Genomic DNA, 14894 nt, shown 5'->3' with positions numbered 1-14894 from the left:
ATTCTGTCGTGGCCACAAACATGCTATTCTGTTCTATACACATCATGCCCGCTTACAAGTTACCACACATATATAACCACTAAGCCCATAACTGCATGTAAATCAATACACCATGACACATTTGTATGATCAGTGCTTGCAATATATTACGTGTATAAACACAGTCAATATAATAATAGTACGAAATATTGCGTCTATACTGCAATCTCATGTAAAGCAGTGACAACACCATGCTTCAGCACCAAGTAAAATTACAAAGCATTTAAAAAATCATTCGGTGATACGAGAAAAATGAATTTTCATATAGTTTTGTTCAAAATACATGCGAGTTAGTGCACAATTAGAAAAAAATATGAAAAATACTTTACATAGAAGTATTAATACTAATACTGAAAAATTAAATTATCAATGTGTCAGAAAATTTGAGGTAATTAGAATTAATGTCATGAATTAAAACAGGAATATGGAATGATCGGTTTTGTTAAAATTGGAATGGTGTGTTAGTGAGACACTATATTATCCATAGATATATAGATAATATGGTGTCAAGAAAAAAATCTGTTATAATTGTGAAACAGCATCAAGACTTATGTTTCAGAGTTCTTTTTGATATTTTGTAGTGTCTATAAAATGTAAATAGTCTTGTTGTATTTATTTTAAAGAAATGTTAACAATATTAGCTAATGCACATGTTTGCAAAAGTACCAGTATGTTTTTGTACTTAACATTTATCAATGTTTGATTCTAGCGTTTCTAAAAGTATGTTGTATAAACAGTACCGAAGCGTATCTTAAAAGCACAGAAAAAATGTTGTCAAATATTTGTAATAAAACAGTTTTATATCTGAGTATAAACAAGTTTTAAACCAGAATCTTTTTTCTGTGCGATTCAGGAGTTGTTTTTCTTGTTCGTGATTTGTTTAATTTATTAGAGGAAATCGACTGAAAGCCTTCAACTGTTGATTGGAAAACAAAAGTTTGAATGTTATACTAGTTGAGGTTAGGGCGCATGACTCTAACACAGTCGTTATGGATTTGGTGCTCAACGCTGCTAATATTATAAGCGAATGTGTTTTATTCTCTATATATTTATTCATATTAATTTATTATCCATATATTCATTCATTCATTCAATAAAGTGCCTGCCTCTAACTCCGAGGTTAAGGGTTCAAGGCTCCCTGCTGCTACCATTGTTGGCATATCTGTTTTGGGGCAAGACCCCTAATCGCAATTGCTACAATCTAGCGATTACTTGGTTGTCTAAATTTCATTTATTCATATAAGACCCATTACCTGACAATGAAGTCCTTGTGTCCCAATCACTGCCTGGAGATTTATGTTTAGATGGTGTGTTGTATGCTGAACCATTGGTAGGTGTGGAGTGGTGGGGTTGATATTTATTGCCGTTCAATCTTTTTCTCTCTTGCATTACTGTGGTGGTGATGGGGAGGGGGGAAACCATTCCATCATCTAATGTGTGGCTGTAATGGATGGCTTGCTGGTGAGTACATTGTGCTAACTGCCGAGTTATGGCATAGTAGTATAATTTTTATATACTAGAGGGACCAGGTACACATTGTGTATTCATACACCTCATGCTTACTGTTGAGTTATAACATGGGTGTCTTCCCATACCCCAGAGTGACTTGGTGTATTCATTCATGTACCTTATGCTCACTGTTGAGTTATAACATAGGTTTCTTCCTTTTACAGCGGACACACGTGGTATTAATTATACACCTCATGCTCACTATTTAATTAATGCATAGCAGTCTTCTGATAACAAATGATGTATTTAATATTCACACGCCTAATGCTCACAATTCGGTTATAACTTGGGCATATTTTCATATACCAGCAACACATGGTTTATTCATACACCTCATGCTCACTGTCAAACCTACCTAATCCCTGATGCCGCGCTCGTCCTCTTACTTGCTCCGGAATTTCTCCTTCTATGATGTCTCAATCGAAGAGGTTTTGACGAGCCTTCCGTTCTGTTAGATCATAAACATTTTATGAAAATGAAGGAATGTAATTTATTTATACCAGCGTAGCGGGAAAAACAGTTGATATAACATTAAAGTACTGTTTCACACACCTCGTGCCTGCTTCCGAGTTACCACATATTAAACTTTGTAGTCATTTTTTTTTCTACATATAGCTGGGAAACAATTCTTTGGGTGACCACTGGTTTGTGCCAATTACTGTTCATTGTCCTGTCTGAAGACATATGCCCACAAATGGTAACAGTCCGCCCTTGAATCAGGAAGCTCATGGCTGGACATAACATGTGTTACCCACTGCCATGGGAACGGACAAAACCTATTATTACATCATCATTCTATTGTTTCAACTTACTTGACTTCAGTATACATGATGTCATGCAGTTGTTCAGGTGAATGGTCAGATGGATCAACCATCTCTTTTCTAGTAAAGTAAACACCTTATGTTGTTACATTCATTCATATATTGCTGTACAAAGGTATCACATAAACCATATTTTTAAAGTAAACAACATTTCATATCACTGTAAACTAATAACACACATTAAGTACAAAGAAGTCTAATTTTAATCCCAGGTAAATATCTGTCACCTACCATATTTATCTACAAATTTGTTCAGCGTGTTTATGCAGGTATATATAAATAATACAACATATGATTATTCAGCACAGTCCACACATAGTTATTATGATAAACTAACTTAATATGTTGCCACAGTTGTTGCCTTGCTTTGTCATCTTCTCTTGACAATCTACAATAAAAATCCGACATTACATTCCATGTAAATACTTTGTACACTACATAGATGCGAGCAACCGCAAGATTCAAAGGCCAAAAAGTATATAAAGTGCAAACTACTAGTTTTTCTAATAGTCCGCTATGGTTGCAGAAATATAGCTTGAGAAACTATTACAGATGTTTTAAAGACCAATACAGAGCACCAAACCTATTTAAACTTGTTTACTACCAAATAAATAAAAAAATGAGTAATTTTTTTGGTATGTGTACGTATATACTTTCTACTACACATAATTGTACATATTTTATCCAATGAGTTTTAACCTTTTGTTCTTTCTTTGTGCTTTAGATTCTGATTGTTGATTGATATTATTATTTTGTGTACGTCGTTTTACTCTTTCCTGATTCAACACAACATTTCCATTCATCATCTCTGTGTCTGTGTGGTATTGTCTTCTCCTATGATGTCATAATACTTGTTATGACCTCAAATATGTTAATGCACATAGGTTAGGAGAAACGGGAGATTTAAATCTTAAATATGTCTCTTTAAATATCTTAAGGTGATTGTGACGTCATACAAATATTTCGCTGACAGTCAAAATAACTTAGTCAATTGAGTATTTACTTAGTGGCATGATATTAACCACTCACTGGGTTTTGGTGCTGTTTTATGGGGGTGCTTTATGGACTACAGTGTTTATTTATTATATGGAGCGAAAAGCAACAACAATATGTATATTACACAAATATACTTTATTACTATGTGTGTCACACATTGCATTAAGATTAAGGCAAACTGTATAATAAAGTCTGATTTGCCAATTCTACCTAAATCTCTAGTGCTCCTCCTGCAGGAACTTATCAATATAGAATAAACATTATGTCAATTCTATTTTTCAATTACTGTTTATTATGATGTCATACTTTTTAGTTTTACACAGTTTAACCAAACTATATAAATAATGGCTTAAGTTACATTTAAAGGCAGATACTATTGCAGTGATGCGCAACTCACCTTCTTCTTCGATGAGAAACATCACTGGCATCACTGGCTTGACTTTGCCTGTGTTGCCGCGCTCGATTTCGAATTCTTCGTTTGCTTGGACTGTCCGATTCCTCTCCGCTTGATCGACCGCGGTGAGTTCTATAGAAATCATATTTAACTTTCAGTAAATATATTATAGAGAAATATATTTAATAAATAACTTTTATATTAAAGCATTACTTTTTTTAAATAATATATATATATATAAATATAATAGAAAAATATATAAACAAGTTTCATAATAGAGCATCATACTATTTATTAATGTATATTAAAATATATTTATATATAAATATATTATATATATATACTATTACACAGCACAGTAATACACACCTATGCTTTCTATGTCGATTTTCGGAATCACTCAAAGTTTGAAGTTGTCTGTTACGTTCTCTACGTTCATTCTTAGGTGTCATATATTTGATTGATGTGTTTTGTTCAACGTCAGAAACACTAAACATACCCCTGGTGGAATAAATTGTATGTTTTAGTGGAATTTGTGACTGAAATTGCCTGAAAAAAATGAAAAAATAAAAGTAGTGGAAAATATTACCAATGAAAGCGGTTTTTAAAGTTTTTCTAAAACTTTCTCCATCAACCCTTTGCAGTTATTTTGATGTATTGTGGCCCTATAAAAATCAAAGAAATCTATAGGAAAATGTACGAACCCCAATTTGGCAATCGCTGGTTTATACTGATAATATTTATTGTCATGGAAAGTTAGTGAAAAATATCTCTAGCAACTACTGTTTCCATAATTAATAGTTTGCAGCATGTGCTCGCCACTTACTTTTTCTGGTTTAATTCATCCCAGTTTGAATTTCTTTCCATTTTTTCATCATCCGTTTTGTTCCCAGTATTATTATCTATGATTAAAGTTCCATCTTCAGCTGGAAAAAAATATAAAAATTATGAGTTTTATTATTTGCTATTAGAAGTGTCTAATATATTCTAATATACAATTACAATAGTTTTCAGCACATAATAACCAAATATCCTGATAATGCTTTAAAAAATTTAACAACGGTCTATGGTAGTCGTGAGGATACGATTATATAATTATTTAAATATTCTTTATTTACCACTTAGAATTAAAGGATCTTTCCCCACCCCATTATATTATAATCATATCTAATATAAAAGCATTGATCATCTGGCAAAATAATTTACATACATCTTTATTAAAAGCCAACAATTTGTCCGCTATGCAAAGACACTTAGTCATCGTAACATAGATTAAGTTTGGTAAAATTTGAATTTTTGTTTTGTTAGTTCGTAAAAACTTTTTACCTGTTAGCAATAGAAGCAGAAAATAAAAGTTTTTAAATGTGTGACATAAAATCATATACCCTTATAACCTTATCCTCATGCTAAATGTCAAGTTGGCAATTGACATTATGTTTATGAATCTTATGATACTATAAACAAAATACTGGTACCTAAGAGATTTGCCTCACAAAGTTATTACACCATAAAAACTTCAACGTTGCCAAACCCCCATTGTCCATTACATAAACACAGGAAACATTTAATGAATTTGTTCCCATATTAAGTTGACTCATATCCCATTAGAGACTTAATCTTAAGTTTACATAATTCACCCTTGATGTTGCTTGTAATGTTCTGTGAGTCATAATTCCCATTATGACATCACAAGCTGCATATTAAACACCACAAAACAACTTCCAAACTAAATTTATAAAGAAGTTGCAAAATTTAATTATTTTGTAAATTTTGCGCCGACCATTTCACCGAAAATGGAAAAATTTGATCCATAATGAAACTAATTACGTGTCTAACATATTTGTATACCAGACACACTGTAATCAAACACTTGACACTGTGACGTAACAAGAGGTGTAATTATTACCACAAACGTATAAAACGTTCTATTACAATTAGAAAGAGTTGTCTGTCCGTCCATATTTGTTATTATTTTTGAAATTTAATCACGTTAAATTTTTAACTTTTAAATCAAATTGAATTGAATGTCCTAACTCTTAACATACATTTGTTGTTATTGTTGAAATTTAATCACTTTAAATTTTCGACATCAAACTTAAATTGAATATATTATCTTATCTGTTAACATTGGTCAGCAATATAATAAAATTGGCAGATCTCCACTTACATACCAACCAATAAATGCACTGATAAAACTATTAAATAGCTTGCTGTACGAAAGATAAAATATCAAAAATGGTATTTCTATGTCACCTTGGTTGATCTTGTCAGTTGACGCACGTGGCGGATAACGTTTACTGCTCCCACGGAAAACTTCTGGTTCTTCTCGTTCAACTTCTGACTGCAGAAGTTCAGCTTCTGTTCTTCCACTGTACCTAAGGTGGGATGAACAATATGGGTCAATTGTTTATACTTAAGGATTTGGGTAACGCTGGGGGTTTAGGGGTGTTACCCCAATTTGCAAAACATCATATTTTTTTTGTTTTTATTATTGTAACTTTTTATGTTAACCAGCTTTTATCGAATGAGTAACAAGCAGAGTAAAGCCTTTACTGTAAAGGTATATTGCATTTACACTGTAAAGGTATATTTACAAAAGTATATTGCATCAATGAAGTTATCTATATTTGACGACTATGTGTGTAAATGTATTTTGACAATGTCACCCAGATTTTGTTAAATAATTACAAATATTTGTCACTGGTTCTTGGTTATACCAATGAAAGGATTTTTCAATGGGCTGTAATGTTTACTGCTCAAAGCGAAGTGGAAATTCCCTGTATTACCTCTTCAATTATTCAACTAGAACTTAGTTATAACAAAGTCCTGTGTGTTGAAGATCAATTAATCTAAACCATTGTGTTAAATATACAAGTTATCTAAGTTTAATACGCGGCTGGTTGTATGTTTAACACACTCACATTTCATTGTAGATGTTTTAATGGTAGTTAAGATTTGTTTTGTAAGATTAAGCAAAGAAAAAGTCGACATTTTTCACTTAGGACCAGATTAATGTTCCATAAATCACAAGTTACTCGAGGATGACATCATGTTTGAGTTGTTGCTCAAATATTTATAAGTAATTAAACTCCTAATGTGAGAACATGATCACTGGTATCACATTTTTTGACATTTTATTAAACTTTGAGGGACATTGTTAAAATGCAGTTAACATTAATAGCGTGGTGTCCAATACTGTATACTTTGGTCCTGTTTGTTGTATGGACACTTAACAATAACACTAAAAACAGGGTAAAAGCTGTACTTTACAGAAGGGTAAAAGCTGTATTAAGGTGTAGGGCTGGGTTTCTAAAATACATACAACAGCCCAATAAAAAATTGGTATAACATTTTATATTGGTACCATGCAACCCTAACATGACACCCGTGCACATCATGTAGCATGCTTACCTGTACTTTTTACTCCATGTGGTGTTAGGTATATTTTGTGGAAGTCTATAAAACACATGCTGCTCAACAATGCTTTTCCATAGCAGTCGACAGTCTTCATTGGTTCTCGCGGCATATTTGTGCATACTCTCAACGCCCTGCATATTATACTCCCACATTAAATATGTGAAAGTAACTTCTTATTTGTACAGTGCTCCATATACAGTAGTGGTTTTTTTAAACTTTAGAAATGCTTATAGCCATTGTTAATACTTAGTGGCAGCAAACGTTTAAGGTTTTTGCTGAATAACGATATTTATTTGTTTGACTTAACTAGCTTAAAAGAATAATTCTAATTGTAAAATTAAAGCATATATATATATATATATATTATTATTTAAGTTTTTGTGGAAATTAATTTAGGACAGTGTAAAATATAAATTTTTATATTAGTTTATGTAAAATATAAACTTTTATTTTAGTAGGATTAATTTCTATTAAACCGCTTAGATAACTGTGTTCAACCACAGGGGTTCAGTTAATACAAGATTAAAAGCCATTGCCATACAGTGTGTGTATATACATAATATTTACTTTAATTTATACCAATAATGTCAAAATAAGATTCTAACTTGTTTACATACAGTAAACCACATATGATTATTATCTGTCAAACATATCCAAGTTAACTTTTTAAAATCTTAATGCTGTATAATTTAAACCCAATGATCACTATCGGGTTGTAGCATCCTAAATGTTGTGACTTGTGGTAATGGGCCAACTTAGGCCTAAACCTCAGACCACATGGTGTGCCTGGCTGTAAGACCTTACAGTGGCACAGAATAGAATCTGATAAGGCTTGGGGGGAAAAGGAGCCTAATTTGGCATAATCCCAGACCCATAGATCGACACATTGTAGGACCTCACCCACATACATATCTAGTTCCTGGTTTATAAACTAATTACACAAAGGCTACAACAGCACTTATACATCACTAAGTACAAAATAAACAACTCTGACTACCAAGATACCACCAGTGTTTAAAGTCAGTCACCACACCAGGTGTTGGTTAAATAACATCACGTACAACATACATACGCACCTGTCTGTTTTTCACCTTTAATTTCAATGTACAGTCTTTGTAATCAACCAACTCAATACGAGGCCTGGGTAAATAAGTTTACAGTTACACATTTACAAAATAAAAAGCAGGAACACAATTATCTGCAGATATAAAGACCCTGTTTATTAGTGGATACTGTTTTATAATTCTTTAAATGTTCTTTGTTTATTACTAAAAAGTGGCCCAACTTCCCCTACCCTACTATAAACATTTTTGAGATATATATATGTCACTATAAAAGTAAATCCAACAACTGTATTTATAAATAAATACTGGCTTCAATTTAAAAGAACTTAAGTGCGTCAAACAACTTACCAATAATAAACCGACATTCTGCACATGTTCTTAAACATCTCAATACCCCTTGGGGAAATCCCCAGTTTGTACTGAACCCCCGCCTCACCCTTAACTGGGTGAAGTTCTACCCCGTACATATCCAACTGCCGACATTTTCTCAAATATTGCAACTCTGCTGTAGCAGGAACTAATCCTCTGTGATTAAAAAGTTAAAAATATTAAAAACTAAAAAAAAAATTTAATTTAATTTTAATAAAAATTGTTCTTATAAAACAAAACTTATAAAATTGTAGCAGAAGTTAATAATTTAATATCAGTTTTTTATGTTTCTTTTACAGCTATAACACCAGCACCAGCAGCATACAACACAGTAACACACCTCACCTACCTAAACCCTGTGTGTAGCTTTGCCACTTCTGTTTCAAATCTTTCATCTTGTGAGTGAATAAATCGAAACTCAGAGACGTAACCTGGTTTATGTTCACCTTCGTGATAATCCCCAATCTCAGCTGTTTGATAGATATCATATAAAACAAATTTTCGATGTTTTTTTAAAATCATATATAACAATTTTTTACTGTTTTTTATAAATCACATAAAATAATTTTTCCTGGTTTTGAGAAATCACATAAAGTAATGTTTCTCTGTTTTATAGAGATTCTATATCATAATTTTTTGCTATCTTAAACTAACAATTGACTGGAATTTTATTAGCTCAAGTCTCTTAAAAGCTACAATTAAATTTATTTTGTTTGTTTTATAATTAGGCCATCTTGGTTGTGCCCCCTGCCAAGTCAATAAAAGTAGCAAGAGTAAAGATAATTTCAGCTTTTAGGAAATTGTTACAAGTGTTTTACAAACATCTTTTTATATGTTAATAAAAATACATTTAAAGGGGGCGATGACTTAAAACAATACACCATGTCCCACAAAATATTATTAAAATGAGCTCCCAGCAAGTTAAGACCATGCTTTCTTGCCAAGCCAAGTTACCCACATCTTAAATAAGACAACATATATAATCAGCAAAATATCAGAAAAATAGGATACTAAGAATAGGCCTGTATGAAAAAAAAAAACTGCCACAAACAAAACATTAAGTATATATAATGCATATATAAACAAACTCTGGTCACTACTTACATTGTAATGCTAATGCTGATAACTCTGCTGCTTTTTTTAATGCACAAGATAGTTTTGCAGAAAATATATCTTCTTTGAGTTGTAAGAAGAACTGATACCGCGTCACTTCTTCCTTTAAAGCACACGGATCTGCTGCGTAAAATTTCACTCCAAAGTAAAGAAGACTGGAGGGTCCTGCAACTGAAAAAAAAGTTTTATACTGCTTGCTATATCAGTGTATAGTTAATTGGTGGTTTGAAAGAGATACTCTGGTAGTTGGTTGTTTTGTGTTTTTAAAACTATTGCCAGAAAATCTTTTTTATACTTATGATACACCTGGGCGCAATTCCATATACATGTTTAATTTTTGTTTAGAATTCCATAAATTCACACATAAGCTAGGCAAACATAGCCAAGAAATGTAAAGGTAAAGTAAGTTATGTAATTACCATTCATGAAATATTCATCCTCACATAGTGGTATAGATAACTCCAACCAATGCTGAAAAAATAATAAAAATATTCTTTCATGACATTTTTTATGAGATAGCGTAAATACAATTTACAGGCAAAAAGGTTCTATGGCGTGGCACACATGGGACCTTGGGTTTGGACCAGAGTTTACCCGTTACCCCATAAGGCTGTTAACTTAAAAGTGCTTCTAAAACCACAAAACTTGTTCAACAACAACATTGTTCAACATCATTACACAAATGTATTACACTGATTTATTTCACATAAATATATAAAAATTTTGAAACACCAAAGCAATAACATGCGGCACCAAAATTGACCACAACTATAATCATTATCTGTGGTGGTCTAGCTCATTCACAATTTAATTTCTTGCAGGGTAAGATATCCAATATGTTCGTTATCAATTCTTACCACTCTAGATTGGTTGTCGAAATATTTTAACCCAAAATAATCAGTTTCGATGAGGTTTAAATGTTGGCATACAGCTTGAAATATAACACTCGCTCTGCTTGTTATCTGCAACAAAACAAAAAGTCTAAAAAAATGACAATTGTAAAATGTTAGTTTATAATATGTTAGGTTTTCTAAGTGTGTATTTGGTTTATGAATGTTAAAATATAATTGAATATTTTAACACAATGTCTCACCTTAACATTCTGATTTCTAGAAAACGTTACGTGGTTACTGTCCAGTAAAACAACTTCGCAAGTAAAATTCCTTTTACTTTTACCGCAGCAAAGCATAACTTAATCAACATCTACCGTTTCGGCCACGACTGGGACTGCAATGCTCTTCAACGGTGAGTGTAGTCGTCGCTAATCTATCTTGACTGATGACTTAATTAAGCCTGTTTTTTCAAATCTAGATGGTAGCATACGGTAGGTAGCGTAGGCGCCAAGAGCGACGCCGGGGTATTAAATTATGTATGAAAACGAACAGATTGCAAATGTGAAATTTAACTTGAACGTAAAATTGAGAAGGAAAAAAGACGCTTCTTTTTCGCTTATTGGTTACCGCTAGACGACGCTACACACCTATGTTTATAGTGAGCGTGCTCGGGGACAACATATATGACCGTGGGCGTGGCTGCATAGGTTTCATGTTTAAATACTTGTTATTAACGTTTAATTGCAGCATTTATGTAAACTAAAGGATTATACTCAGTAAAAACCTGTATTTCATACTATTTTTTCGTACCTAAAGTAGCTCGTGTGAATATCGACCAGAACCCGTATAACAACGTAAAGAATACTTGATTGGCAGTAGATATTTATTTGACTGTGTATTTACAGCAGGATTGTATTATATTATGCTTTAGAAAACACCAATGATTAAAGAATTGTCGTGATACATTGTGTGGGCGGGGTCACCGCTACCATTTTCGTTTCAATCGTCTGTTCCACGTATAATGGGTCGCTGTAGCTTCGCCAAACGACAATTGGCACCCTTATTACCAGTATCAAAACAGCAAGGCATAACAGAGTGATTGCACAAATGGTAACTGGTGACCAAGGGTAGAACTGGCGAACTATTATGCCACAGGCTATCCAAGCAACTGTGGGATAGATTGTAAAAGTATATCTCGTCCAACGATCGAAAACTGCCATCTCTATAATAAACCATAGCAGCACGATTCCGCCAAAGACAGCGAGGGCTATTGTACTTGAAATGTGCATAGGCAATTGAGCTTGGTAGGTCATCAGAATTATCTGGTAATAGATCAAAAAGGAATCTGGTAAAAGTTACAATATCTCAGACGCTAGAAACATTTCCAAGATATTATAAGTTCTATAGCCATATACGACAAACAGTGGAGCATTAATTTCATAAAACCGGAAATGCATCAAGCTTAATTGGCCTATAATACACAGTCTCGGATATAAGTCGTCGATATATAGGTTAGTAAATATTGGTTAAAATGTCACTAGAATTTAAACGACCAAGTATTAAATCCCCGCTTAAAAACACTTTATATTCCCGCACCTATATGAGTTTGAGACATTACTTTAAAACTAGGACTTTAGCCCATTTTCTTACCACGTTTATGATCAGCAGATAAATGCTCCAAGTCAACAGGACGGAAATCCCATTTTGAACCAGAGTTCGAGCAACCCAGAGATCCCATGGACGTTTGTATTGCAGCAATGCTCCAACACTGCAAGTTTATGAAGAGTTTATAAAGTATACGCGTTTAGGCGCATGTATGGTATATAGGTTGGGGTAAGATGGTTTGTGCCTTCATTTACCCTACTTTTATCGTCCTATGTGGTAGAAAACGCGAATCAATAAATGTACATTAAAATCATGTGTCGTACGGACCACGACAGTCGTTATAAAATGTATGTTTTGTTTCGCCCTTGTGCTTGCTTATAAGCTTGTCGGTTTGTATTTTTGGAGGTGTTTGCATATTTATTAATGTGTGGGTTACACTTAGGTCCCATAAGAAACCATTGGGTTGGAATACCAACAAAATAAAGACTTTATTTTATTATTGATTTTTAGTATAGATGTATGAATGAAATACCTAATAGATTTCATCTGCTCTTGGCAAATATCATGACGTCACTTACCCATAAACTGCTTTGTGTGACGTAATAAGGGCCAAGATGGATCCGGTTATGACGAACAATTGTAGGAATAGTGACGCAACAAAGGCTTCTCGGTCCCACAACAATAACCAACCAACATGAGTCAGTGAGCACGCGCACCACGTGACGTGAAACTTTGCGGGAAACACTTCAATATTTTTGTTGACCTTTTTATCTTTTCTTTTAGCCACTGTTAAAGAAAGATTAAATCAGAAAAATGACATGACGAAATAATATTTTAATATTATTTTATTTGCCCATTTTCCAAATATTATTTCAGAACATACAATGCCTTTTCCTAATCGTATTTGTAACAATTACAACGTCGTTTAGAGACGTGAGGATACGATTATATAATTCTGTAAATATTTAACCTACTAAACTACACGTAGCCAGGCAACGACAGTCTTTATAAGTTTCATGTTTTATATGAACCCTGTGCCTGGTTATAAGTTACTTTATATTTACCTTTGTGGGTGATCTTTTAAGGTATATATAACCGACAATTTATTTTAGACAAACAAAAAGATACTTCTGGGTTGGAGCAATTACTGATGTTAATAAAGGTCTAAACTTGTACAAAACCCCTTACCTGGCCTGCACATAGTTGCCACGCAATAAGCCACCCATAGCATGTTCCATGTATATATGAACTCCCATATCGCGTGCGTCCATTTTGGGGGCGTTAAATCAGTCATCCATGAATCGAAAATCACGTGACTCTTGTTTCGAAATATTGCTGTATAAAACAAAATCTGGTTAAACACTGCTTGTATCGCAGTATATATGCATAAATTGCAGTGTGTTAAATGCGTATGATCTTCAAATCTAGAATATGTGACAAATTATCTTATATTGTATATCGTCTAGGGAATAACTTAAAATCAAACTAAATTCTGTAACCCTATAAGGACCTACCTGTTTTGACATAAATCTGCGCAAGATAACGGTATATTGTACCCTAGTTTTAGAACTGCACAAATAAATAACGCCTCTGACTTTTATCGTCTTCTGTCAGCATATAGTCTTTAATAAATTGCAATCAAGTTTTCCAAACTACCGATAAAGCAACGAAAAAGTTCAAAAACGTGAATTTATTTTTACCGAATCTTAGATTGTTGAAACACATCCCATTTGCGTCGACCAGAATACCAAGAGTCACTGCTCCAAGCCATAAGAATGCTGATATAACTGCACATATGCCGACGCATACATCGCGTTTGGTACGTTCTTTATGATCCTGACTTTCCATGTTTTGCAGTAAATTATTTCCTTATAATTGCCCAAACTTTCACTATATGCAGTAGGAAGTCTGAGTAAGTGTTTCTTTCTAATAGCCTATAAATTTCAGTTTGCAGAACGAAAATTAAATAAGATTTTGCTTATAGATATATTTCTTATTGTACTTTAACATCAAGGTAAAGGAAATATGCATAGCGGTTGACAAACAATTAATAAACCAATTAAAATTGGATACTACTTGTAAAAATAAAAAAAATTAAAGCACGGAAACAAAACAAATCTAAAAATTAACTTTACAATTTACAAACAATAATATTCGTTTCACGTACAGTTAAACAAATACGTTTAACTGAAGACGAATCACTTTCTCAACTCCTTATTCCCTGATCTTCAATCCAAATAGTCCCTTGTGGAATAAGGGTTTGACAATCCAGAAAAAAATCGGCAGTGATTTTAATCGATTGAATTGCAATCGTGCATATGGTCTGGATTAGCGATTATTTAACATTTCGGATCAAAGATTGAAGGATTAAGGTAGGGATTCTAAATCCAGCTTAAGGCAATGAACCGGTGGCGAAGCAATCAAAGTGATTGAATCACGCTTGCAGTCATCAACTTTACACCCAACTAGCAGGAGATTAAAGCAGAAACTATTTCAAAGCACTGCTGTAAATGAAAGGGTGATTAGCCTCGGTATTATAGTATTAATAATTCGGTTGTGTTGATTGCTTTCGTCACGTGCCGCGGTAGTGCATTTTTATATTGCTTTTAAAACTAAAACAGGGTAAGAAACTGAGAATGTGTGTTTAAATTAAATTATGAATGACTTCAAGCAAATTTTGTTCATTTAAAAAGATAGGATAGTACAAGTTTTGAATGTAACTTACTTTATCTTC

General features: G+C 33.1%; 2 protein-coding genes and 1 long non-coding RNA gene across 4 annotated transcripts; 1 reads left to right on the top strand and 2 right to left on the bottom strand.

Moving 5' to 3' along the window:
- Positions 1 to 120: 120 nt before the first annotated feature.
- On the bottom strand, positions 121 to 11112 carry LOC149740631 (band 4.1-like protein 4). Of its 2 annotated transcripts, XR_016384435.1 has the most exons (19): positions 10816 to 11112; positions 10580 to 10684; positions 10142 to 10193; positions 9714 to 9893; positions 8959 to 9079; positions 8589 to 8765; positions 8253 to 8316; positions 7171 to 7307; positions 6013 to 6134; positions 4586 to 4685; positions 4129 to 4260; positions 3763 to 3891; positions 3069 to 3203; positions 2707 to 2757; positions 2361 to 2429; positions 2101 to 2279; positions 1904 to 1996; positions 1293 to 1480; positions 121 to 955 (listed from the first exon to the last, which is right to left on the bottom strand). XR_016384435.1 is itself a non-coding variant. In XM_089872796.1 (18 exons), exons 1-18 carry the CDS (start codon positions 10909 to 10911, stop codon positions 861 to 863), a joined length of 2046 nt encoding a protein of 681 aa, XP_089728922.1. In that variant the 5' UTR covers positions 10912 to 11111; the 3' UTR covers positions 121 to 860. The 2 variants fall into 2 exon arrangements, 1 of the variants encoding a protein (XP_089728922.1); XM_089872796.1 differs by lacking the exon at positions 2101 to 2279 and having other exon boundaries at positions 10816 to 11111.
- A 307-nt stretch (positions 11113 to 11419) lies between these two features.
- Positions 11420 to 14404, bottom strand: LOC149740629 (uncharacterized). Its single transcript, XM_089872808.1, has 5 exons — positions 13861 to 14404; positions 13349 to 13495; positions 12739 to 12946; positions 12206 to 12323; positions 11420 to 11877 (listed from the first exon to the last, which is right to left on the bottom strand). The coding sequence occupies exons 1-5, from the start codon at positions 14006 to 14008 to the stop codon at positions 11500 to 11502; spliced, it is 999 nt and encodes a 332-aa protein (XP_089728934.1). The 5' UTR covers positions 14009 to 14404; the 3' UTR covers positions 11420 to 11499.
- LOC149740630 (uncharacterized) lies at positions 11872 to 12324 on the top strand. Its single transcript, XR_016384436.1, has 2 exons — positions 11872 to 12066; positions 12224 to 12324. It is a non-coding gene; the product is annotated as an uncharacterized LOC149740630 (long non-coding RNA).
- Positions 14405 to 14894: the final 490 nt, after the last annotated feature.

The sequence above is a fragment of the Ciona robusta genome, chromosome 2 (genome assembly GCF_009617815.1).
Source record: "Ciona robusta chromosome 2, ASM961781v2".
Lineage (NCBI taxonomy): Eukaryota > Metazoa > Chordata > Ascidiacea > Phlebobranchia > Cionidae > Ciona > Ciona robusta.
This window is presented reverse-complemented; position numbering and strand designations above follow the sequence as displayed.